Below are 27,049 nucleotides of genomic sequence, written 5' to 3' on the forward strand. Positions count from 1 at the left end.
AGTAATGGTACCGTCCAATGACCCATCTATTATCTGTAGTAATGGTACCGTCCAATGACCCATCTGTTATCTGTAGTAATGGTACCGTCCAATGACCCATCTGTTATCTGTAGTAATGGTACCGTCCAATGACCCATCTACTATCTGTAGTAATGGTACCGTCCAATGACCCATCTGTTATCTGTAGTAATGGTACCGTCCAATGACCCATCTATTATCTGTAGTAATGGTACCGTCCAATGACCCATCTGTTATCTGTAGTAATGGTCATTTTGAGAAATCTTATAAATACTTGTATTGATTCACCAGAATCCAGACTGAGCTTTTTCTCATTATGATTCCGGAGATTCAGACTGAAGCTGTTGCTGGTGAATTTCGTGTGCCGTACATCCGACCTCACCCGCCCCCATGATCTGTTTTAAGCCTCATACACACGATCTGACTTTGTACAAACTTTCCCATGGATTTTTGTACAAAGGGCGTCGGCTGTGAACTTGTATTGCATACACACGGCCGGACTTTTTCTGCCAACTGTCACCAAATCACGTGGTTTTTTTTCTGCTCTCTACCGCCACCTTTGGTCAACTTCTGTATTGTTGTCTGATCTTTTGCATTGGTTCTGAGCATGGCGTGTTTATACTCTGTACAAAAGTCCGATGGGTTTTCTGTACACACGATCGGACTTTGCTCCATCGGACTTTTGTTGCCGGAAAGTCTGTCAGTTCGCACAGCCAACAAAAGTCCGATGAAAACTGAAAACGTTTTTCCGATGGAGCGCACACACACGCGGGTCGGATGTTGCCTTAACCGGTTCCCGACCAGCGCACGACGATGTACGTCGACAGAATGGCACGGGCAGGCATATTGGCGTACAGGTACGTCCAATCTTCAATGCCGCCCTGCCATCGGGAGCGTGCCGCCGGTGGCGCGCTCCCGCGCTGGTCGGGACCCCCGTGAGTCCGGTCGCGGGACCTGTGGACTCGATCGCCGCGGGCATCCCCGCGATCGTCTCCCGGGACGGCTGAATGGAGGAAATGCCGTGTAAACAGCATTTCTCCATTCTGCCTAGCAACTAGTGACGCTGATCTCTGCTCCATGTGATTGGAGCAGAGATCAGTGTACACTAAATGAAAGCCCAACCCCCCCACAGTTAGTAACACACCCCTACACTGCCACCCACTGGTTAAACCCCTTCACTGCCAGTGTCATTTACACAGGAATCACTGCATTTATAGAGCACTGATTGCTGTATAAATGACAATGGTCCCAAAAATGTGTCAAAAATGTCCGATGTGTCCGCCACAATGTCGCAGTCACAATAAAAATCGCTGATCGCCGTCATTACTAGTAAAAAAAAATAATATTAAAAAATTATTAATAAAAATGCTATAAAACTATCCCTATTTTGTAAACGCTATAACTTTTGCGCAAACCAATCAATAATCGCTTATTGAGATTTTTTTTACCAAAAATATGTAGAAGAATACATATCGGCCTAAACTGAGGGAAAAAAATGTTTTTTTATATATTTTTTGGGGGTATTTATTATAACAAAAAGTAAAAAATAATGCCTTTTTTTCAAAATTGTCGCTCTATTTTTGTTTATAGCGCAAAAAATAAAAACCGCCGAGGTGATCAAATACCACCAAAAGAAAGTTCTATTTGTGGGGAAAAAAGGACGTCAATTTTGTTTGGGAGCCACGTCGCACGACCGCGCAATTGTCAGTTAAAGCGACGCAGTGGCGAATCGCAAAAAGTGGTCTGGTCTTTGACCAGCAAAATGGTCCGGTCTGAAAGTGGTTAAAACAGCTAATTTGCATGTTTGTTGTCACAAAGTGCGATGGTGTGTGCGGGGCCATTAGAATGGCGTTGGCGATTTTGGACTCACCATGTTCTTGGGCTTTCCGGGGTACAAGCCATGTAGGTGTAGGATGCCCAGGTTGAATGGAGCCTCGGGGTTGCCCAGTTCATCGGCTCTTTCCCAGAATTCAGCAGCTTTCTGATAGTTTTCTTCATACTGTTCATAGTACCAGCCGAGGCTGTTGAGGGCCGGGACAAAGTCCTGCAGAGGAGACATTGGTCCTTATTACACCAAATCCAGTATTCCCCAATCTGGGCATGCCAGACCCAAGCAGGTGGAAGCCACGTTGGCACCAGCCACCAAACAGGTGGAAGCCACGTTGGCACCAGCCACCAAACAGGTGGAAGCCACGTTGGCACCAGCCACCAAACAGGTGGAAGCCACGTTGGCACCGGCCACCAAACAGGTGGAAGCCACGTTGGCACCAGCCACCAAACAGGTGGAAGCCACGTTGGCACCAGCCACCAAACAGGTGGAAGCCACGTTGGCACCAGCCACCAAACAGGTGGAAGCCACGTTGGCACCAGCCACCAAACAGGTGGAAGCCACGTTGGCACCAGCCACCAAACAGGTCAAACCTTCGGGGTACAAAGACTTCCCAAACCATTTCATGAAGATTGGAGCGTCGCATCATCAGAATGGAAAACATATTTACTAACATTTCCCATCTTTATCTATTGCTAGTCATCAGACGTCACCACGGAATGTCACACATGCCCTTCCAAGGTGACATTTCTGGGGACTAAAGAAATGCCCAAAACTTTGAGCTGCTTGTCGTGGGGGAATCGTGGTTCTCAATGCCGCCATAGAATTCGCCATTTTCCTACCATGTCTGCCGCCTTTCCCAGATACTCCAGAGCCTTAGGGACGTCCCGCTTCACTCCTTGGCCCTGAAATATAAACCGTTAGAGGAATAACCAATACAAATCAATAGGATATACACACCATATATATATATATATATATACTGTGCAGAACATAACGATCCTCTCCCCTGCACATTGTGTAAGTTTTGCCCACTTACATAGAAATGAAGGGTCTATAATTCTTATCAGAGGTGTATTTTATATGATGGAGACAGAAGATCAACCAAAAATCCAGAAAACACACAATACAAATGTTATAAATGGAGTTGCAGTTCAGTGAGTAAAATAAGTATTTGATCTCCAAGCAGAACATGACTTAAGCCCCATACACACTATCAGATTGTCTGCTGATTTTTTCCATCAGATTTACCAAAACCATATAATATGAGGTCAAACCTTAGGGGTTTCAATGTCTATGCAATCAGGCCGGCCCTTCACTACATGGTTTTGGTAAACCTGAAGGAAAAACTCAGCAGACAATCTGATAGTGTGTGTGGGGCTTTAGTAGTTGGTGGAGAGACCCTTGTTGGTGATCACAGAGGTCAGACGTCTCTTGTAGGTGGTGATCAGGTCTGCACACACCCTGCAAACCTCTCTTCTTTACAGATCTTCTATAAATTCTTAAAGTTTCTTAGGAACTCGATGTTTCATCTCCCACCATAAAATTTCTATAGGATTAAGGTCTGGAGACTGGCTAGGACACTCCATGGCCTTCATGTGCTTCTTCTTGAGCCACTCCTTTGTTGCCTTGGCGGTATGTTTTGGGTCATTGTCATGCTGGAAGACCCATCCATGACCCATCTTCAGTGTTCTGGATGAGGGAAGAAGGTTCTCATCCAAGATCTTACCATACATGGCCCCGTCCATTGGCCCCTCAATGCGGCAAAGTTGGCCTGGACCTTTATCAGAGAAACAGCCCCAAAGCATCATGTTCCCCCCTCCGTGTGTGACTGTAGGGATGGTGTTCATGTTCCCCCCTCCGTGTGTGACTGTAGGGATGGTGTTCATGTTCCCACCTCTGTGTGTGACTGTAGGGATGGTGTTCATGTTCCCACCTCCGTGTGTGACTGTAGGGATGGTGTTCATGTTCCCACCTCCGTGTGACTGTAGGGACGGTGTTCATGTTTCCACCCGCGTGTGTGACTGTATGGATGGTGTTCACGTTTCCACCTCCGTGTGTGACTGTAGGGATGGTGTTCATGTTCCCACCTCTGTGTGTGACTGTAGGGATGGTGTTCATGTTCCCACCTCCGCGTGTGACTGTAGGAAAGGTGTTTATGTTCCCCCCTCCGCGTGTGACTGTAGGGATGGTGTTCATGTTTCCACCTCCGTGTGTGACTGTAGGGATGGTGTTCATGTTCTCACCTCCATGTATGACTGTAGGGATGGTGTTCATGTTCCCACCTCCGTGTGTGACTGTAGGGATGGTGTTCATGTTCCCACCTCCGTGTGTGACTGTAGGGATGGTGTTCATGTTCCCCCTCCGTGTGTGACTGTAGGGATGGTGTTCATGTTCCCCCTCCGTGTGTGACTGTAGGGATGGTGTTCATGTTCCCACCTCCATGTGTGACTGTAGGGATGGTGTTCATGTTCCCACCTCCGTGTGTGACTGTAGGGATGGTGTTCATGTTCCCACCTCCGTGTGTGACTGTAGGGATGGTGTTCATGTTCCCCCTCCGTGTGTGACTGTAGGGATGGTGTTCATGTTCCCCCTCCGTGTGTGACTGTAGGGATGGTGTTCATGTTCCCACCTCCATGTGTGACTGTAGGGATGGTGTTCATGTTCTCACCTCCATGTGTGACTGTGGGGATGGTGTTCATGTTCCCACCTCCGTGTGTGACTGTAGGGATGGTGTTCATGTTCTCACCTCCATGTGTGACTGTGGGGATGGTGTTCTTAGGGTCATAGTCACCATTTTTCTTCGTTTAAACACGTTGAGTCGAGTTAATGCCAAAGGGCTCAATCTTAATCTCATCTGACCACAGCACTTTCTCACAATCCTCCTCTGAATCATTTAGATGTTCATTGGCAAATGTCAGATAGACCTGTACATGTGTCTTCCTGAGGAGGGGGACCTGTACATGTGTCTTCCTGAGGAGGGGGACCTGTACATGTGTCTTCCTGAGGAGGAGGACCTGTACATGTGTCTTCCTGAGGAGGGGGACCTGTACATGTGTCTTCCTGAGGAGGGGGACCTGTACATGTGTCTTCCTGAGGAGGAGGACCTGTACATGTGTCTTCCTGAGGAGGGGGACCTGTACATGTGTCTTCCTGAGGAGGGGGACCTGTACATGTGTCTTCCTGAGGAGGGGGACCTGTACATGTGTCTTCCTGAGGAGGAGGACCTGTACATGTGTCTTCCTGAGGAGGGGGACCTGTACACGTGTCTTCCTGAGGAGGAGGACCTGTACATGTGTCTTCCTGAGGAGGGGGACCTGTACATGTGTCTTCCTGAGGAGGAGGACCTGTACATGTGTCTTCCTGAGGAGGGGGACCTGTACATGTGTCTTCCTGAGGAGGGGGACCTGTACATGTGTCTTCCTGAGGAGGAGGACCTGTACATGTGTCTTCCTGAGGAGGGGGACCTGTCCATGTGTCTTCCTGAGGAGGAGGACCTGTACATGTGTCTTCCTGAGGAGGGGGACCTGTCCATGTGTCTTCCTGAGGAGGAGGACCTGTACATGTGTCCTCCTGAGGAGGGGGACCTGTACATGTGTCCTCCTGAGGAGGGGGACCTGTACATGTGTCCTCCTGAGGAGGGGGACCTGTACATGTGTCTTCCTGAGGAGGGGGACCTGTACATGTGTCTTCCTGAGGAGGAGGACCTGTACATGTGTCCTCCTGAGGAGGGGGACCTGTACATGTGTCCTGCTGAGGAGGGGGACCTGTACATGTGTCTTCCTGAGGAGGGGGACCTGTACATGTGTCCTCCTGAGGAGGGGGACCTGTACATGTGTCTTCCTGAGGAGGAGGACCTGTACATGTGTCTTCCTGAGGAGGGGGACCTGTACATGTGTCTCCCTGAGGAGGGGGACCTGTACATGTGTCTTCCTGAGGAGGGGGACCTGTACATGTGTCTTCCTGAGGAGGAGGACCTGTACATGTGTCTTTCTGAGGAGGGAGACCTGTACACGTGTCTTCCTGAGGAGGGGGACCTGTACATGTGTCTTCCTGAGGAGGGGGACCTGTACATGTGTCTTCCTGAGGAGGGGGACCTGTCCATGTGTCTTCCTGAGGAGGGGGACCTGTACATATATGTCTTCCTGAGGAGGGGGACCTGTACATGTGTCTCCCTGAGGAGGGGGACCTGTCCATGTGTCTTCCTGAGGAGGGGGAACTGTCCATGTGTCTTCCTGAGGAGGGGGAACTGTACATGTGTCTTCCTGAGGAGGAGGACCTGTACATGTGTCTTCCTGAGGAGGGGGAACTGTCCATGTGTCTTCCTGAGGAGGGGGAACTGTACATGTGTCTTCCTGAGGAGGAGGACCTTGTGGGCACTGCAGGATTTCAATCCATGGCAGTGTATTGTGTCACCAATGGTTTGTTTGGTGACTGGGGTCCCAACCGCCTTGAGATCCTTCACAAGCTCCTCCCGTGTAGTTATGGGCGGATCCCTCACTTTTCTCAAGACCATCCTCACCCCATGGGGTGAAATCTTGCATGGAGCTCCAGACAGAGCGATTGATGACATATACTGCAGTGCTGTACAGAGAACACTGCGCCAGTCTCATCAGTCTCTGCACCAGGGGAGCTTCTCCACCAGGTGGTGCTGTTCTGCAGGAGGTGCTTTTGGCTCTGCTGTGATCTCAGCTGAGAGAAGCAGCAATCCTGGGGCCTCTCCTGCAGGCTTTTCCCCAGCAAGCATAGACCAGGTTGGGGAAGACGAAGGTGGAGGCGCTGCAGAGGCACTGACTACTTCATGTGCTCTTGCTTCAGTGGATCCCGGGCCTGTCCCTATGCAAGGGGAGTCGTTATCAGAATTCCAGGACAGAGTGGTGAACAGACTTCGCAGCATTACTAAGGTGGAACAGAATCTTGCTGTCAAAAAAAAATTCAGGAAAAAAGAAATCCCTGCATAGTAAATCTGAAAGCAGTAGGAGGGAAGTATCCAAGCTGAAGTCTCTGGAGGAGGCATTGAAGAATCAGGAGAAGTTGGTCGCCTCTCTGAAGCAAAGCAGTGGTGTGTTCAAGGAGAATGAGGAGAGATTCCAACCGATGGAGAGTGCCGGTGCCAGAGGGTGGATTCCACAGCAACAGTATGGATGGGAGGTAAGACAGCGGCTCACATGGAGGCCCCAGTACTATCCCTGTCTCAGGATCTGTCGTGTCTGAGTCAGTATCTGCCCCCTCTCTCCCCAGCGGCCTGGATCATCTCAGGAGGAGGTTGAGGAAAATGGTGGATTGCTGCAGGCCATTACAGGAATCGAATCTCCCTTGAGTGGCACCGACTCCAAGTGTTTGCTGAAAATCTCTCTCGGGATGCGGAGGACCTTCCTGAGATTGCTGCTACAAACTGCAATTGGCAGGGAGTGGAGGAGGAGATGGCATGTATCCAGACAGAGAAGTTTCTGCTGGCTGCGAGGAGTCCCGCATGGACACTAAAACTGCAGAGTAGGAATGTCACATGAACATTGAAACTGCAAAGCAGGAGTGCCGTATGAACGCTGAAACAGCTGGTGTTTTTTTTTATTCTAAACGGAAGACTTTACTTAATGACAGGACTGCTGGTAACTGTGATACTTCTGGGATCATGGTGAGCGGGACTGTTGTGCTGGAGGGGGGGGGGGAGGGAGGATCAAGCGGTGGGTCATTTACTAAACCAGATTTCAGAAGTTCTTATGCAGCCAGTTAATGTGTCCCAGGTAGGAGCTATGCCAAAACCATGTAGTGAAGGGCCGGCCTGATTATATACAACGTTAAACCCCTAAGGTTTGACCTCATATTATATGGTTTTGGTAAATCTGAAGGAAAAACTCAGCAGAAAAACTGATAGTGTGTGTGGGGCTGAAGGCTGTGTCAGGACAAAGTCATAGTACTGCTGGAAGGGAAGCAGTTGTGCGACTTTCCACAACGTACATTCCATTGAATGCAGGAATGTGGTACAGCTCAGGTGGGGAGGAGGAGGTATTCCACCTCTCATGAGGGAGGTTGTGGATAAGATCCTAGCAATGGGATTTAAGGCGGAGGATATTTATGCTCCTGTCAGTGCGGTTGGTTCCTATGAATGTGATTTTGTCATTTGTGTGTCCAGAGTCACTGGATCTGTTTTGGGAGCGCTTTGAGCATGTATATGGGGGCCGGCCGGACTGGAAGGGGCTTGTCCCCAAAGTTGTCCCACGACAGCCCTTGAAAACGAACGTGACTATCCTGACTAGGAATGAGTCTATACCCCCCGAGGATTTATGGGTCTGGTTGAAGAGGTTTTACGAAACGTTGTGTCCCCTAACAAAGATTGTGGATGATAGAGGAATGTGGACGGGTGGGGGGGTCGGTGAGGTTGAGTGTGTGTGGGAATGTGGTCCAGCATTTGCCCTCCTCTGCCTTTATTGGTAGAGATAGGATTACTGTCTTTTACCCCAGTCAACCTAAGCTGTGCCATAAATTGGACATTAATGCCGCGTACACGCGATTGGACATTAATGCCGCGTACACGCGATTGGACATTAATGCCGCGTACACGCGATTGGACATTAATGCCGCGTACACGCGATTGGACAGTTAGACGGACTTGGTCCGGCAGACTTTCTGACGGACTTTGCAGCTGAGTTCCGCCGGACTTTCAAACGAACGGACTTGCCCACACACGATCACGCCAAAAGTCAGACGGATTCGAACGTGATGACGTAGAATAAGGAAGATCGTAGTCAGTAGCCAATAGCTGCCCTAGCGTCGGTTTTAGTCCGTTGGATTTTTCGACCGGACTCAAGTCCGTCGGAAAGATTTGAAGCAAGTTTTTTTTCTAGGTCCGCCGGACTTTTGGGAAGGAAAAAGTCTGCTGGAGCCCCACACATGATCGAATTGTCCGATGGATTCCAGTCCGCCGGACCAAGTCTGTCGAAAAGTCAGATCGTGTGTACGCGGCATCATAGCCGGTGCCCTGAGGCTTTGCACAATAAACCAGAGTTGGCGGAGGAATTCTTCTGTCTGCGTAGAGAAGTCTGGGTTGGTGGAGGTCGTACCAGGTGATCCTAGTGTGTCTGTCCCATCAGAATCTGTGTCTGCGATGCCCTCTGTGGTGTCAGTGTCCCCCCCCAGTCTGTGGTGTCAGTGTCCCCCCCAGTCTGTGGTGTCAGTGTCCCCCCCAGTCTGTGGTGTCAGTGTCCCCCCCGTCTGTGGTGTCAGTGTCCCCCCCCAGTCTGTGGTGTCAGTGTCCCCCCCAGTCTGTGGTGTCAGTGTCCCCCCAGTCTGTGGTGTCAGTGTCCCCCCAGTCTGTGGTGTCAGTGTCCCCCCAGTCTGTGGTGTCAGTGTCCCCCCCAGTCTGTGGTGTCAGTGTCCCCCCAGTCTGTGGTGTCAGTGTCCCCCCAGTCTGTGGTGTCAGTGTCCCCCCAGTCTGTGGTGTCAGTGTCCCCCCAGTCTGTGGTGTCAGTGACCCCCCCAGTCTGTGGTGTCAGTGTCCCCCCCAGTCTGTGGTGTCAGTGTCCCCCCAGTCATTGGTGTCAGTGTCCCCCCAGTCTGTGGTGTCAGTGTCCCCCCAGTCATTGGTGTCAGTGTCTCCCCCCCAGTCTGTGGTTCCACAGTCAGTGTCAGAAAGTGCGGGTTGTCAAGTCTGTGTCGGCACCTATTGTTTCTTCTAGTGTAGTGAAGGCAGTGGAGGGTGCTGGACCAGAATGTATGGTGGTGCCAACCCCTCCTCCTCGGCGTGGCAGAAGTGTGGCTGAAGGTTGGCAGACACCGAGGGGTGGAGTGAGGGATGGATTGGATGATGGTGGGGGGGAGGGGAAGGGAATGATGGTGGCTGTTGCAGAATGCAAGGTGAATGATGTGGAAGTTGGGGTGAAATATGTGGGGGAGGGGTTAATGGGGGGGTTTTGGAATCGTATCCTGATGGCGATTAAATCTCAAAATGTTTCTTAGCCGGGATTGGGGATAAGTTGGGGTTCGGGGGGTTTGTATCTCTTTTATTGTCATTAAAATCTCTTTCTTTCTCTGTTATCTTGTCAGGAAACGGTTTTCTTTACTTGCTGATGTCATCGCGCTTGTTTGTGTTTAGTTGTTGTTTATTTTTGTGTAAATATGTTTTTATGAATGAGCTGAATGTTTGTGTGACATTTTAATAAAAACAATTGGGGTCCGTTCACAGAGGGGCAACACGACTTTTGGAGGCAACTTGGACACGACCTGAACACGACTTTAAGTCGCCCCAGGCCAGACGACTTTTGCCGTGGCCAATCAGAGAATGAGCTTTCAAGAGGGAACTCCACGCCAAATTTATGAAAAAAAAAAACTTGCCGTGGGTTCCCCCTCCGAGGTCTGGTATGAATATTAAGGGGAACCCCCTACGCCAAAAAAAACGGCGTGGGGGTCCCCCCCAGATCCATGCCAGACATTTATCCGGGCACGCTACCCAGCCGGTCAGGAAAGGGGGTGGGGACGAGCGTGCGCCCCCCCCCCCCTCCTGAGCCGTACTAGGCTGCGTGCCCTCAACATGGGGGGGTGCCTTGGGGAAGGGGGGGCCGCGCGCCCCCTCCCACCCCAAAGCACCTTGTCCCCATGTCGATGAGGACAAGGGCCTCTTCCCGACAACCCAAGGGGCGGGGTCGCCAGTTGATGTCACATGGTGACCCCACCCCCTTACGATGTCACAGTCCCAGCATCCTCCGGGACTGTGACATCGTGGCACCATGTGACATCAACCGTCGACCCCACCCCATTGTCCCTATATAAGTCGCTGCGCACCGCATCTCTGGCATTGCGGCCAGAGAGAGCGTCGAGTCAACATCTCCAGAAGAAGAAGAAGAACGGGTGGCGGCGGCGGCGGCGACAGAAGACCGGGCCACCGCCTGTAAAAGAGCTACAAGAAGGCGCGGTGGCCCGGCAGAAGAACCGAAGAGGGGGACAAGACCCCCGAAGTCGGGAGAAGAGGCCGGCGGCGAGGAAGAAAGCCGGGCTCCTCCGCTAGCAAAAGAGCTCCAAGAAGATAGCGGAGGAGTCCGGCGAGAAGACCCCCGAAGACGGAAGACCCCCGGAGCTGTGCAATAAAGTATTTTAACCCTGTGTTGTGTTTTTTTTAACATTTTTTTCACAGGTGAATGGGTAGGGGTACCTTGTACCCCATACTCATTCACATAGGGTGGGGGGCCGGTATCCGGGGGCCCCCTTATTAAAGGGGGCTCCCGGATTCCGATAAGCCCCCCGCCCGCAGACCCCGACAACCAACGGCCAGGGTTGTCGGGAAGAGGCCCTTGTCCTCATCAACATGGGGACAAGGTGCTTTGGGGTGGCGCGCCCCCCCCCTTCCCCAAGGAACCACTCCATGTTGAGGGCACGCGGACTGGTACGGCTCAGGGGGGGGCGCACGCTCGTCCCCACCCCATTTCCTGGCCGGCCGGGTAGCGTGCTCGGATAAGAGTCTGGTATGGATCTGGGGGGACCCCCACGCAGTTTTTTCGGCGTAGGGGGGTTCCCCTTAATATTCATACCAGACCTAAGGGCCTGGTATGCTCTCGGAGGGGGGACCCACGCCAAATTTTTTTCATAAATTTGACGTGGAGTTCCCTCTTAAGAGCTGATAATTCTGTGAGAGTTGCCTCTGTATAGACAGAGATCTGACTTGGAGGCGACCTCCATTGAAATCAATGGGTACAAGTCGCCTACAAGTCGGATAGAAGTAGTGCAGGAACCTTCTCTGAAGTCGGAGCGACTTCAATAGTGTGTATGAAGACGGCTCCATTCACTTACATTGATTTTTAAATGTTATCCGACCTGAGGCCACTAGGGGCGACCTGAAGTCGGATCGAAGTTGCCCCTGTGTGAACCGACCCTTACACTCTAATGTCCCCTCCCCCCCCACAGTCACATCAGTCTCTGTACAGAGGAGCTTACACTCTAATGAACACCCCCATGGTGGGGCCCCCCATTGTAGCTTCTCTATCTCTGATTTCCTGGAATGAAGGTCCTTCTCACCCGTAATAAGATGACGCCGTAATCATACATCATGACGGGGTCCTTCTGCTGCTCCGCCCCCTTTTCATAGAACTTCACAGCGACCTCCAGATTGGAGGAGATCCCCTGCTGACCCCAGAAGAGCATCCGGCTGACAGCATGCTGGAGATGGAAGATTGAATCATGATTGTACCGCTGTATACACCTCCTACCGGAGAGAACCCCCCCATCAACCATACAACTTCCTACAGTGTGCAGATACCGAGAATTACACCCGAGAAGTGGTACTGTGCAGAGTCCATACATACAGAATAAGAAGAGATACTGAGAATTACACCCGACATACAGGACAAGAGAAGTGGTACTGTGCAGAGTCCATACATACAGAATAAGAACAGATACCGAGAATTACACCCGACATACAGGACAAGAGAAGTGGTACTGTGCAGAGTCCATAAATACAGAATAAGAAGAGATACCGAGAATTACACCCGACATACAGGACAAGAGAAGTAGTACTGTGCAGAGTCCATACATACAGAATAAGAACAGATACTGAGAATTACACCCGACATACAGGACAAGAGAAGTAGTACTGTGCAGAGCCCATACATACAGAATAAGAAGAGATACCGAGAATTACACCCGACATACAGGACAAGAGAAGTAGTACTGTGCAGAGTCCATACATACAGAATAAGAAGAGATACCGAGAATTACACCCGACATACAGGACAAGAGAAGTAGTACTGTGCAGAGTCCATACATACAGAATAAGAACAGATACCGAGAATTACACCCGACATACAGGACAAGAGAAGTGGTACTGTGCAGAGTCCATACATACAGAATAAAAAGAGATACTGAGAATTACACCCGACATACAGGACAAGAGAAGTAGTACTGTGCAGAGTCCATACATACAGAATAAGAACAGATACCGAGAATTACACCCGACATACAGGACAAGAGAAGTAGTACTGTGCAGAGTCCATACATACAGAATAAGAAGAGATACTGAGAATTACACCCGACATACAGGACAAGAGAAGTAGTACTGTGCAGAGTCCATACATACAGAATAAGAACAGATACCGAGAATTACACCCGACATACAGGACAAGAGAAGTAGTACTGTGCAGAGTCCATACATACAGAATAAGAAGAGATACTGAGAATTACACCCGACATACAGGACAAGAGAAGTAGTACTGTGCAGAGTCCATACATACAGAATAAGAACAGATACCGAGAATTACACCCGACATACAGGACAAGAGAAGTAGTACTGTGCAGAGTCCATACATACAGAATAAGAAGAGATACTGAGAATTACACCCGACATACAGGACAAGAGAAGTAGTACTGTGCAGAGTCCATACATACAGAATAAGAAGAGATACTGAGAATTACACCCGACATACAGGACAAGAGAAGTGGTACTGTGCAGAGTCCATACATACAGAATAAGAACAGATACCGAGAATTACACCCGACATACAGGACAAGAGAAGTGGTACTGTGCAGAGTCCATACATACAGAATGACGACAGATACCGAGAATTACACCCGACATACAGGACAAGAGAAGTGGTACTGTGCAGAGTCCATACATACAGAACAAGAACAGATACCGAGAATTACACCCGACATACAGGACAAGAGAAGTAGTACTGTGCAGAGTCCATACATACAGAATAAGAAGAGATACTGAGAATTACACCCGACATACAGGACAAGAGAAGTAGTACTGTGCAGAGTCCATACATACAGAATAAGAAGAGATACTGAGAATTACACCCGACATACAGGACAAGAGAAGTGGTACTGTGCAGAGTCCATACATACAGAATAAGAACAGATACCGAGAATTACACCCGACATACAGGACAAGAGAAGTGGTACTGTGCAGAGTCCATACATACAGAATGACGACAGATACCGAGAATTACACCCGACATACAGGACAAGAGAAGTGGTACTGTGCAGAGTCCATACATACAGAACAAGAACAGATACCGAGAATTACACCCGACATACAGGACAAGAGAAGTAGTACTGTGCAGAGTCCATACATACAGAATAAGAAGAGATACCGAGAATTACACCCGATATACAGGACAAGAGAAGTAGTACTGTGCAGAGTCCATACATACAGAATAAGAACAGATACCGAGAATTACACCCGACATACAGGACAAGAGAAGTAGTACTGTGCAGAGCCCATACATACAGAATAAGAAGAGATACCGAGAATTACACCCGACATACAGGACAAGAGAAGTAGTACTGTGCAGAGTCCATACATACAGAATAAGAACAGATACCGAGAATTACATCCGACATACAGGACAAGAGAAGTAGTACTGTGCAGAGCCCATACATACAGAATAAGAAGAGATACCGAGAATTACACCCGACATACAGGACAAGAGAAGTAGTACTGTGCAGAGCCCATACATACAGAATAAGAGCAGATACCGAGAATTACACCCGACATACAGGACAAGAGAAGTAGTACTGTGCAGAGTCCATACATACAGAATAAGAACAGATACCGAGAATTACACCCGACATACAGGACAAGAGAAGTGGTACTGTGCAGAGTCCATACATACAGAATGACGACAGATACCGAGAATTACACCCGACATACAGGACAAGAGAAGTGGTACTGTGCAGAGTCCATACATACAGAACAAGAACAGATACCGAGAATTACACCCGACATACAGGACAAGAGAAGTAGTACTGTGCAGAGTCCATACATACAGAATAAGAAGAGATACCGAGAATTACACCCGATATACAGGACAAGAGAAGTAGTACTGTGCAGAGTCCATACATACAGAATAAGAACAGATACCGAGAATTACACCCGACATACAGGACAAGAGAAGTAGTACTGTGCAGAGCCCATACATACAGAATAAGAAGAGATACCGAGAATTACACCCGACATACAGGACAAGAGAAGTAGTACTGTGCAGAGTCCATACATACAGAATAAGAACAGATACCGAGAATTACATCCGACATACAGGACAAGAGAAGTAGTACTGTGCAGAGCCCATACATACAGAATAAGAAGAGATACCGAGAATTACACCCGACATACAGGACAAGAGAAGTAGTACTGTGCAGAGCCCATACATACAGAATAAGAGCAGATACCGAGAATTACACCCGACATACAGGACAAGAGAAGTAGTACTGTGCAGAGTCCATACATACAGAATAAGAACAGATACCGAGAATTACACCCGACATACAGGACAAGAGAAGTAGTACTGTGCAGAGTCCATACATACAGATCATTACCTGGGCAGAGGACACGCCTTGCTTGGCCTGGAATCTCAGCCACATGAATAGGTCATCGTTCTCCTTGGTCTGCTGCTTCAGGACATTCTCATCAGTCAGACGGATTTGTTCCACAAAGGCCTGGAGAAAATCACAGCAATCAGCCAATTCTATATTGTACAAAGCCAGATCTCCTCCCTCCACACAAACTGCCGAGTTCCCGGGTCTGTACCCCCGCTGTGCCCATTATGAGGGGTTCCCACCATCCCTGTGCTGAGTTCCCGGGTCTGTACCCCCGCTGTGCCCATTATGAGGGGTTCCCACCATCCCTGTGCTGAGTTCCTGGGTCTGTACACCCGCTGTGCCCATTATGAGAGGTTCCCACCATCCCTGTGTTGAGTTCCCAGGTCTGTACACCCGCTGTGCCCATTATGAGGGGTTCCCACCATCCCTGTGTTGAGTTCCCGGGTCTGTACCCCCGCTGTGCCCATTATGAGGGGCTCCCACCATCCCTGTGCTGAGTTCCTGGGTCTGTACACCCGCTGTGCCCATTATGAGGGGTTCCCACCATCCCTGTGTTGAGTTCCCGGGTCTGTACCCCCGCTGTGCCCATTATGAGGGGCTCCCACCATCCCTGTGCCGAGTTCCTGGGTCTGTACCTCCGCTGTGCCCATTATGAGGGGCTCCCACCATCCCTGTGCTGAGTTCCCGGGTCTGTACCCCCGCTGTGCCCATTATGAGGGGTTCCCACCATCCCTGTGCTGAGTTCCCGGGTCTGTACCCCCGCTGTGCCCATTATGAGGGGTTCCCACCATCCCTGTGCTGAGTTCCTGGGTCTGTACACCCGCTGTGCCCATTATGAGAGGTTCCCACCATCCCTGTGTTGAGTTCCCAGGTCTGTACACCCGCTGTGCCCATTATGAGGGGTTCCCACCATCCCTGTGTTGAGTTCCCGGGTCTGTACCCCCGCTGTGCCCATTATGAGGGGCTCCCACCATCCCTGTGCTGAGTTCCTGGGTCTGTACACCCGCTGTGCCCATTATGAGGGGTTCCCACCATCCCTGTGTTGAGTTCCCGGGTCTGTACCCCCGCTGTGCCCATTATGAGGGGCTCCCACCATCCCTGTGCCGAGTTCCTGGGTCTGTACCTCCGCTGTGCCCATTATGAGGGGCTCCCACCATCCCTGTGCTGAGTTCCCGGGTCTGTACCCCCGCTGTGCCCATTATGAGGGGCTCCCACCATCCCTGTGCCGAGTTCCTGGGTCTGTACACCCGCTGTGCCCATTATGAGGGGTTCCCACCATCCCTGTGTTGAGTTCCCGGGTCTGTACCCCCGCTGTGCCCATTATGAGGGGCTCCCACCATCCCTGTGCCGAGTTCCTGGGTCTGTACCCCCGCTGTGCCCATTATGAGGGGCTCCCACCATCCCTGTGCTGAGTTCCCGGGTCTGTACCCCCGCTGTGCCCATTATGAGGGGCTCCCACCATCCCTGTGCCGAGTTCCTGGGTCTGTACCCCCGCTGTGCCCATTATGAGGGGCTCCCACGATCCCTGTGCCGAGTTCCCGGGTCTGTACCCCCGCTGTGCCCATTATGAGGGGTTCCCACCATCCCTGTGCTGAGTTCCTGGGTCTGTACACCCGCTGTGCCCATTATGAGGGGCTCCCACCATCCCTGTGCCGAGTTCCTGGGTCTGTACCCCCGCTGTGCCCATTAAGAGGGGCTCCCACCATCCCTGTGCTGAGTTCCCGGGTCTGTACACCCGCTGTGCCCATTATGAGGGGTTCCCACCATCCCTGTGCTGAGTTCCCGGGTCTGTACACCCGCTGTGCCCATTATGAGGGGTTCCCACCATCCCTGTGCTGAGTTCCCGGGTCTGTACACCCGCTGTGCCCATTATGAGGGGTTCCCACCATCCCTGTGCTGAGTTCCCGGGTCTGTACACCCGCTGTACCCATTATGAGGGGCTCCCACCATCCCAACCCAGGTATTTGGGGAAAAAGTCAGGAGATCTCACTGCTGATTCTAATAGGAGGCGATTCAGTTTGCATTGTGCGCTATACAAGTATTTCATTCATTCATTATTAGCCAATATTTGACTTTTTCCAGGGATGGGAGGTGACTATATTATTTCTGGGCGGAGGCAAATCGATCATTCTATTTCTGGGCGGAGGGGAATCGATCGTTCTATTTCTGGGCAGAGGGGAATCGATCATTCTATTTCTGGGCGGAGGGGAATCGATCATTCTATTTCTGGGCGGAGGGGAATCGATCATTCTATTTCTGGGCGGAGGGGAATCGATCATTCTATTTCTGGGAGGAGGGGAATCGATCGTTCTATTTCTGGACGGAGGGGAATCGATCGTTCTATTTCTGGACGGAGGGGAATCGATCGTTCTATTTCTGGGAGGAGGGGAATCGATCGTTCTATTTCTGGACGGAGGGGAATCGATCGTTCTATTTCTGGACGGAGGGGAATCGATCGTTCTATTTCTGGGAGGAGGGGGAATTGATCATTCTATTTCTGGGCGGAGTTGTCTGTGAGGGAGGTGAGTCGATCGTTCTATTTCTGGGAGGAGGGGAATCGATCGTTCTATTTCTGGACGGAGGGGAATCGATCGTTCTATTTCTGGACGGAGGGGGAATCGATCATTCTATTTCTGGGCGGAGGTGAATCGATCATTCTATTTCTGGGCGGAGGTGAATCGATCGTTCTATTTCTGGACGGAGGGGAATCGATCGTTCTATTTCTGGACGGAGGGGAATCGATCGTTCTATTTCTGGGAGGAGGGGAATCGATCGTTCTATTTCTGGGTGGAGGTGAATCGATCATTCTATTTCTGGGCGGAGGGGAATCGATCGTTCTATTTCTGGGAGGAGGGGAATCGATCGTTCTATTTCTGGGCGGAGGGGAATCGATCGTTCTATTTCTGGGCGGAGGGGAATCGATCGTTCTATTTCTGGGCGGAGGGGAATCGATCGTTCTATTTCTGGGCGGAGGGGAATAGATCATTCTATTTCTGGGCGGAGGGGAATCGATCATTCTATTTCTGGGCGGAGGGGAATCGATCGTTCTATTTCTGGGCGGAGGGGAATCGATCATTCTATTTCTGGGTGGAGGGGAATCGATCATTCTATTTCTGGGCAGAGGGGAATCGATCGTTCTATTTCTGGGCAGAGGGGAATCGATCATTCTATTTCTGGGCGGAGGGGAATCGATCGTTCTATTTCTGGGCGGAGGGGAATCGATCGTTCTATTTCTGGGCGGAGGGGAATCGATCGTTCTATTTCTGGGCGGAGGGGAATCGATCATTCTATTTCTGGACGGAGGGGAATCGATCATTCTATTTCTGGGAGGAGGGGAATCGATCGTTCTATTTCTGGGAGGAGGGGAATCGATCGTTCTATTTCTGGGCAGAGGGGAATCGATCATTCTATTTCTGGGAGGAGGGGAATCGATCGTTCTATTTCTGGGAGGAGGGGAATCGATCGTTCTATTTCTGGGCGGAGGGGAATCGATCATTCTATTTCTGGGCGGAGGGGAATCGATCGTTCTATTTCTGGGCGGAGGGGAATCGATCATTCTATTTCTGGGCGGAGGGGAATCGATCATTCTATTTCTGGGCGGAGGGGAATCGATCATTCTATTTCTGGGCGGAGGGGAATCGATCATTCTATTTCTGGGAGGAGGGGAATCGATCGTTCTATTTCTGGACGGAGGGGAATCGATCGTTCTATTTCTGGACGGAGGGGAATCGATCGTTCTATTTCTGGGAGGAGGGGGAATTGATCATTCTATTTCTGGGCGGAGTTGTCTGTGAGGGAGGTGAGTCGATCGTTCTATTTCTGGGAGGAGGGGAATCGATCGTTCTATTTCTGGACGGAGGGGAATCGATCGTTCTATTTCTGGACGGAGGGGGAATCGATCATTCTATTTCTGGGCGGAGGTGAATCGATCATTCTATTTCTGGGCGGAGGTGAATCGATCGTTCTATTTCTGGACGGAGGGGAATCGATCGTTCTATTTCTGGACGGAGGGGAATCGATCATTCTATTTCTGGGCGGAGGGGAATCGATCATTCTATTTCTGGACGGAGGGGAATCGATCATTCTATTTCTGGACGGAGGGGAATCGATCATTCTATTTCTGGGAGGAGTTGTCTGTGAGGGAGGTGAGTCGATCGTTCTATTTCTGGGAGGAGGGGAATCGATCGTTCTATTTCTGGGTGGAGGTGAATCGATCATTCTATTTCTGGGCGGAGGGGAATCGATCGTTCTATTTCTGGGAGGAGGGGAATCGATCGTTCTATTTCTGGGAGGAGGTGAATCGATCGTTCTATTTCTGGGCAGAGGGGAATCGATCATTCTATTTCTGGGCGGAGGGGAATCGATCGTTCTATTTCTGGGCGGAGGGGAATCGATCATTCTATTTCTGGGTGGAGGGGAATCGATCGTTCTATTTCTGGGCAGAGGGGAATCGATCGTTCTATTTCTGGGCAGAGGGGAATCGATCATTCTATTTCTGGGCGGAGGGGAATCGATCATTCTATTTCTGGGCGGAGGGGAATCGATCATTCTATTTCTGGGCGGAGGGGAATCGATCATTCTATTTCTGGACGGAGGGGAATCGATCATTCTATTTCTGGACGGAGGGGAATCGATCATTCTATTTCTGGGCGGAGGGGAATCGATCATTCTATTTCTGGGCGGAGGGGAATCGATCATTCTATTTCTGGGCGGAGGGGAATCGATCGTTCTATTTCTGGGCGGAGGGGAATCGATCGTTCTATTTCTGGGCGGAGGGGAATCGATCATTCTATTTCTGGGCGGAGGGGAATCGATCATTCTATTTCTGGACGGAGGGGAATCGATCATTCTATTTCTGGGAGGAGGGGAATCGATCGTTCTATTTCTGGGAGGAGGGGAATCGATCGTTCTATTTCTGGGCAGAGGGGAATCGATCATTCTATTTCTGGGAGGAGGGGAATCGATCGTTCTATTTCTGGGAGGAGGGGAATCGATCGTTCTATTTCTGGGCGGAGGGGAATCGATCATTCTATTTCTGGGCGGAGGGGAATCGATCGTTCTATTTCTGGGCAGAGGGGAATCGATCATTCTATTTCTGGGCGGAGGGGAATCGATCATTCTATTTCTGGGCGGAGGGGAATCGATCATTCTATTTCTGGGCGGAGGGGAATCGATCATTCTATTTCTGGGAGGAGGGGAATCGATCGTTCTATTTCTGGACGGAGGGGAATCGATCGTTCTATTTCTGGACGGAGGGGAATCGATCGTTCTATTTCTGGGAGGAGGGGGAATTGATCATTCTATTTCTGGGCGGAGTTGTCTGTGAGGGAGGTGAGTCGATCGTTCTATTTCTGGGAGGAGGGGAATCGATCGTTCTATTTCTGGACGGAGGGGAATCGATCGTTCTATTTCTGGACGGAGGGGAATCGATCGTTCTATTTCTGGGCGGAAGGGAATCGATCATTCTATTTCTGGGCGGAGGTGAATCGATCATTCTATTTCTGGGCGGAGGTGAATCGATCGTTCTATTTCTGGACGGAGGGGAATCGATCGTTCTATTTCTGGACGGAGGGGAATCGATCGTTCTATTTCTGGGAGGAGTTGTCTGTGAGGGAGGTGAGTCGATCGTTCTATTTCTGGGAGGAGGGGAATCGATCGTTCTATTTCTGGGTGGAGGTGAATCGATCATTCTATTTCTGGGCGGAGGGGAATCGATCGTTCTATTTCTGGGAGGAGGGGAATCGATCGTTCTATTTCTGGGAGGAGGTGAATCGATCGTTCTATTTCTGGGCAGAGGGGAATCGATCATTCTATTTCTGGGCGGAGGGGAATCGATCGTTCTATTTCTGGGCGGAGGGGAATCGATCATTCTATTTCTGGGCAGAGGGGAATCGATCGTTCTATTTCTGGGCAGAGGGGAATCGATCGTTCTATTTCTGGGCAGAGGGGAATCGATCATTCTATTTCTGGGCGGAGGGGAATCGATCATTCTATTTCTGGGCGGAGGGGAATCGATCATTCTATTTCTGGGCGGAGGGGAATCGATCATTCTATTTCTGGACGGAGGGGAATCGATCATTCTATTTCTGGGCGGAGGGGAATCGATCGTTCTATTTCTGGGCGGAGGGGAATCGATCATTCTATTTCTGGGCAGAGGGGAATCGATCGTTCTATTTCTGGGCAGAGGGGAATCGATCGTTCTATTTCTGGGCAGAGGGGAATCGATCATTCTATTTCTGGGCGGAGGGGAATCGATCATTCTATTTCTGGGCGGAGGGGAATCGATCATTCTATTTCTGGGCGGAGGGGAATCGATCATTCTATTTCTGGACGGAGGGGAATCGATCATTCTATTTCTGGGCAGAGGGGAATCGATCATTCTATTTCTGGGAGGAGGGGAATCGATCGTTCTATTTCTGGGAGGAGGGGAATCGATCGTTCTATTTCTGGGCAGAGGGGAATCGATCATTCTATTTCTGGGCGGAGGGGAATCGATCATTCTATTTCTGGGCGGAGGGGAATCGATCATTCTATTTCTGGGCGGAGGGGAATCGATCATTCTATTTCTGGGAGGAGGGGAATCGATCGTTCTATTTCTGGGAGGAGGGGAATCGATCGTTCTATTTCTGGGCGGAGGGGAATCGATCATTCTATTTCTGGGAGGAGGGGAATCGATCGTTCTATTTCTGGGCGGAGGGGAATCGATCATTCTATTTCTGGACGGAGGGGAATCGATCGTTCTATTTCTGGGAGGAGGGGGAATTGATCATTCTATTTCTGGGAGGAGGGGAATCGATCATTCTATTTCTGGGCGGAGTTGTCTGTGAGGGAGGTGAGTCGATCGTTCTATTTCTGGGAGGAGGGGAATCGATCGTTCTATTTCTGGGAGGAGGTGAATCGATCGTTCTATTTCTGGGCAGAGGGGAATCGATCATTCTATTTCTGGGCGGAGGGGAATCGATCGTTCTATTTCTGGGCGGAGGGGAATCGATCATTCTATTTCTGGGCAGAGGGGAATCGATCGTTCTATTTCTGGGCAGAGGGGAATCGATCGTTCTATTTCTGGGCAGAGGGGAATCGATCATTCTATTTCTGGGCGGAGGGGAATCGATCATTCTATTTCTGGGCGGAGGGGAATCGATCATTCTATTTCTGGGCGGAGGGGAATCGATCATTCTATTTCTGGACGGAGGGGAATCGATCATTCTATTTCTGGACGGAGGGGAATCGATCATTCTATTTCTGGGAGGAGGGGAATCGATCGTTCTATTTCTGGGAGGAGGGGAATCGATCGTTCTATTTCTGGGCAGAGGGGAATCGATCATTCTATTTCTGGGCGGAGGGGAATCGATCATTCTATTTCTGGGCGGAGGGGAATCGATCATTCTATTTCTGGGCGGAGGGGAATCGATCATTCTATTTCTGGGAGGAGGGGAATCGATCGTTCTATTTCTGGGAGGAGGGGAATCGATCGTTCTATTTCTGGGCGGAGGGGAATCGATCATTCTATTTCTGGGAGGAGGGGAATCGATCGTTCTATTTCTGGGCGGAGGGGAATCGATCATTCTATTTCTGGACGGAGGGGAATCGATCGTTCTATTTCTGGGAGGAGGGGGAATTGATCATTCTATTTCTGGGAGGAGGGGAATCGATCATTCTATTTCTGGGTGGAGTTGTCTGTGAGGGAGGTGAGTCGATCGTTCTATTTCTGGGAGGAGGGGAATCGATCGTTCTATTTCTGGGAGGAGGGGAATCGATCGTTCTATTTCTGGGAGGAGGGGAATCGATCGTTCTATTTCTGGGTGGAGGTGAATCGATCATTCTATTTCTGGGCGGAGGGGAATCGATCATTCTATTTCTGGGCGGAGGGGAATCGATCGTTCTATTTCTGGGAGGAGGGGAATCGATCATTCTATTTCTGGGTGGAGGTGAATCGATCGTTCTATTTCTGGGCGGAGGGGAATCGATCGTTCTATTTCTGGGAGGAGGGGAATCGATCGTTCTATTTCTGGGCAGAGGGGAATCGATCATTCTATTTCTGGGCGGAGGGGAATCGATCGTTCTATTTCTGGGCAGAGGGGAATCGATCATTCTATTTCTGGGCGGAGGGGAATTGATCGTTCTATTTCTGGGCAGAGGGGAATCGATCATTCTATTTCTGGGCGGAGGGGAATCGATCGTTCTATTTCTGGGCGGAGGGGAATCGATCATTCTATTTCTGGGTGGAGGGGAATCGATCGTTCTATTTCTGGGCGGAGGTGAATCGATCGTTCTATTTCTGGGCGGAGGGGAATCGATCATTCTATTTCTGGGCGGAGGGGAATCGATCATTCTATTTCTGGGCGGAGGGGAATCGATCATTCTATTTCTGGGCGGAGGGGAATCGATCATTCTATTTCTGGGAGGAGGGGAATCGATCGTTCTATTTCTGGACGGAGGGGAATCGATCGTTCTATTTCTGGACGGAGGGGAATCGATCGTTCTATTTCTGGGAGGAGGGGGAATTGATCATTCTATTTCTGGGCGGAGTTGTCTGTGAGGGAGGTGAGTCGATCGTTCTATTTCTGGGAGGAGGGGAATCGATCGTTCTATTTCTGGACGGAGGGGGAATCGATCATTCTATTTCTGGGCGGAGGTGAATCGATCATTCTATTTCTGGGCGGAGGTGAATCGATCGTTCTATTTCTGGACGGAGGGGAGTCGATCGTTCTATTTCTGGGAGGAGGGGAATCGATCGTTCTATTTCTGGACGGAGGGGAATCGATCGTTCTATTTCTGGACGGAGGGGGAATCGATCATTCTATTTCTGGGCGGAGGTGAATCGATCATTCTATTTCTGGGCGGAGGTGAATCGATCGTTCTATTTCTGGACGGAGGGGAATCGATCGTTCTATTTCTGGACGGAGGGGAATCGATCGTTCTATTTCTGGACGGAGGGGAATCGATCGTTCTATTTCTGGGAGGAGTTGTCTGTGAGGGAGGTGAGTCGATCGTTCTATTTCTGGGAGGAGGGGAATCGATCGTTCTATTTCTGGGCAGAGGGGAATCGATCGTTCTATTTCTGGGCGGAGGGGAATCGATCATTCTATTTCTGGGAGGAGGGGAATCGATCGTTCTATTTCTGGGCGGAGGGGAATCGATCGTTCTATTTCTGGGTGGAGGTGAATCGATCATTCTATTTCTGGGTGGAGGGGAATCGATCATTCTATTTCTGGGAGGAGGTGAATCGATCATTCTATTTCTGGGAGGAGGGGAATCGATCGTTCTATTTCTGGGCAGAGGGGAATCGATCGTTCTATTTCTGGGCGGAGGGGAATCGATCATTCTATTTCTGGGAGGAGGGGAATCGATCGTTCTATTTCTGGGCGGAGGGGAATCGATCGTTCTATTTCTGGGTGGAGGTGAATCGATCATTCTATTTCTGGGCAGAGGGGAATCGATCATTCTATTTCTGGGTGGAGGTGAATCGATCGTTCTATTTCTGGGCAGAGGGGAATCGATCGTTCTATTTCTGGGCGGAGGGGAATCGATCATTCTATTTCTGGGAGGAGGGGAATCGATCGTTCTATTTCTGGGCGGAAGGGAATTGATCGTTCTATTTCTGGGCGGAGGTGAATCGATCATTCTATTTCTGGGTGGAGGTGAATCGATCATTCTATTTCTGGGCGGAGGGGAATCGATCATTCTATTTCTGGGCGGAAGGGAATCGATCGTTCTATTTCTGGGCGGAGGTGAATCGATCATTCTATTTCTGGGTGGAGGTGAATCGATCATTCTATTTCTGGGCGGAGGGGAATCGATCATTCTATTTCTGGGCGGAAGGGAATCGATCGTTCTATTTCTGGACGGAGGGGAATCGATCATTCTATTTCTGGGTGGAGGTGAATCGATCGTTCTATTTCTGGGTGGAGGGGAATCGATCATTCTATTTCTGGGCGGAAGGGAATCGATCGTTCTATTTCTGGGCGGAGGGGAATCGATCATTCTATTTCTGGGCGGAGGGGAATCGATCGTTCTATTTCTGGGAGGAGGGGAATCGATCGTTCTATTTCTGGGCGGAGGGGAATCGATCGTTCTATTTCTGGGCGGAGGGGAATCGATCATTCTATTTCTGGGCGGAGGTGAATCGATCGTTCTATTTCTGGGCGGAGGGGAATCGATCATTCTATTTCTGGGAGGAGGGGAATCGATCGTTCTATTTCTGGGCGGAAGGGAATTGATCGTTCTATTTCTGGGCGGAGGGGAATCGATCATTCTATTTCTGGGAGGAGGGGAATCGATCGTTCTATTTCTGGGCGGAAGGGAATTGATCGTTCTATTTCTGGGCGGAGGGGAATCGATCATTCTATTTCTGGGCGGAGGTGAATCGATCGTTCTATTTCTGGGCGGAGGGGAATCGATCATTCTATTTCTGGGAGGAGGGGAATCGATCGTTCTATTTCTGGGCGGAAGGGAATTGATCGTTCTATTTCTGGGCGGAGGTGAATCGATCATTCTATTTCTGGGTGGAGGTGAATCGATCATTCTATTTCTGGGCAGAGGTGAATCGATCGTTCTATTTCTGGGCGGAAGGGAATTGATCGTTCTATTTCTGGGCGGAGGGGAATCGATCGTTCTATTTCTGGGAGGAGGGGAATCGATCATTCTATTTCTGGGAGGAGGGGAATCGATCGTTCTATTTCTGGGCGGAAGGGAATTGATCGTTCTATTTCTGGGCGGAGGGGAATCGATCGTTCTATTTCTGGGCGGAGGGGAATCGATCATTCTATTTCTGGGCGGAGGGGAATCGATCATTCTATTTCTGGGTGGAGGTGAATCGATCATTCTATTTCTGGGCGGAGGGGAATTGATCGTTCTATTTCTGGGCGGAGGGGAATTGATCGTTCTATTTCTGGGCGGAGGTGAATCGATCGTTCTATTTCTGGGCGGAAGGGAATCGATCGTTCTATTTCTGGGCGGAGGGGAATCGATCATTCTATTTCTGGGCGGAGGTGAATCGATCGTTCTATTTCTGGGCGGAGGGGAATCGATCATTCTATTTCTGGGAGGAGGGGAATCGATCGTTCTATTTCTGGGCGGAGGGGAATTGATCGTTCTATTTCTGGGCGGAGGGGAATCGATCATTCTATTTCTGGGAGGAGGGGAATCGATCATTCTATTTCTGGGAGGAGGGGAATCGATCGTTCTATTTCTGGGCGGAGGGGAATCGATCGTTCTATTTCTGGGTGGAGGGGAATCGATCGTTCTATTTCTGGGCGGAGGGGAATTGATCGTTCTATTTCTGGGCGGAAGGGAATCGATCGTTCTATTTCTGGGCGGAGGGGAATCGATCATTCTATTTCTGGGCGGAGGGGAATCGATCATTCTATTTCTGGGCGGAGGTGAATCGATCGTTCTATTTCTGGGCGGAGGGGAATCGATCGTTCTATTTCTGGGCGGAGGGGAATCGATCATTCTATTTCTGGGCGGAGGGGAATCGATCGTTCTATTTCTGGGAGGAGGGGAATCGATCGTTCTATTTCTGGGCGGAGGGGAATTGATCGTTCTATTTCTGGGCGGAGGGGAATCGATCATTCTATTTCTGGGCGGAGGGGAATCGATCATTCTATTTCTGGGAGGAGGCGAATCGATCATTCTATTTCTGGGTGGAGGGGAATCGATCATTCTATTTCTGGGAGGAGGGGAATCGATCGTTCTATTTCTGGGCGGAGGGGAATCGATCATTCTATTTCTGGGAGGAGGGGAATCGATCATTCTATTTCTGGGTGGAGGTGAATCGATCATTCTATTTCTGGGCAGAGGTGAATCGATCGTTCTATTTCTGGGAGGAGGGGAATTGATCGTTCTATTTCTGGGCGGAGGGGAATCGATCATTCTATTTCTGGGAGGAGGGGA

At 50.1% G+C, this 27,049-nt stretch overlaps 1 protein-coding gene across 3 annotated transcripts in view; it reads right to left on the reverse strand.

Annotated features, from left to right (window-relative positions):
* The window catches only part of LOC143958445 (protein sel-1 homolog 3-like), a 235,941-nt gene that overhangs the window by 74,338 nt on the left and 134,554 nt on the right, over positions 1-27,049 (reverse strand). For all 3 annotated transcript variants that reach the window (XM_077467819.1, XM_077467818.1, XM_077467817.1), the window contains 4 exons: positions 15,152-15,271; positions 11,852-11,992; positions 2,689-2,751; positions 1,889-2,062 (listed from right to left, as the gene is read on the reverse strand). In XM_077467819.1, coding sequence (XP_077323945.1) covers positions 1,889-2,062; positions 2,689-2,751; positions 11,852-11,992; positions 15,152-15,271 — 498 coding nt within the window. The remainder of the gene's footprint in view (positions 1-1,888; positions 2,063-2,688; positions 2,752-11,851; positions 11,993-15,151; positions 15,272-27,049) is intronic.

The sequence above is a fragment of the Lithobates pipiens genome, unplaced genomic scaffold (assembly GCF_037356315.1).
Source record: "Lithobates pipiens isolate NorthernLeopardFrog02 unplaced genomic scaffold, aLitPip1_a1.2 Scaffold_106, whole genome shotgun sequence".
Taxonomy (NCBI): domain Eukaryota; kingdom Metazoa; phylum Chordata; class Amphibia; order Anura; family Ranidae; genus Lithobates; species Lithobates pipiens.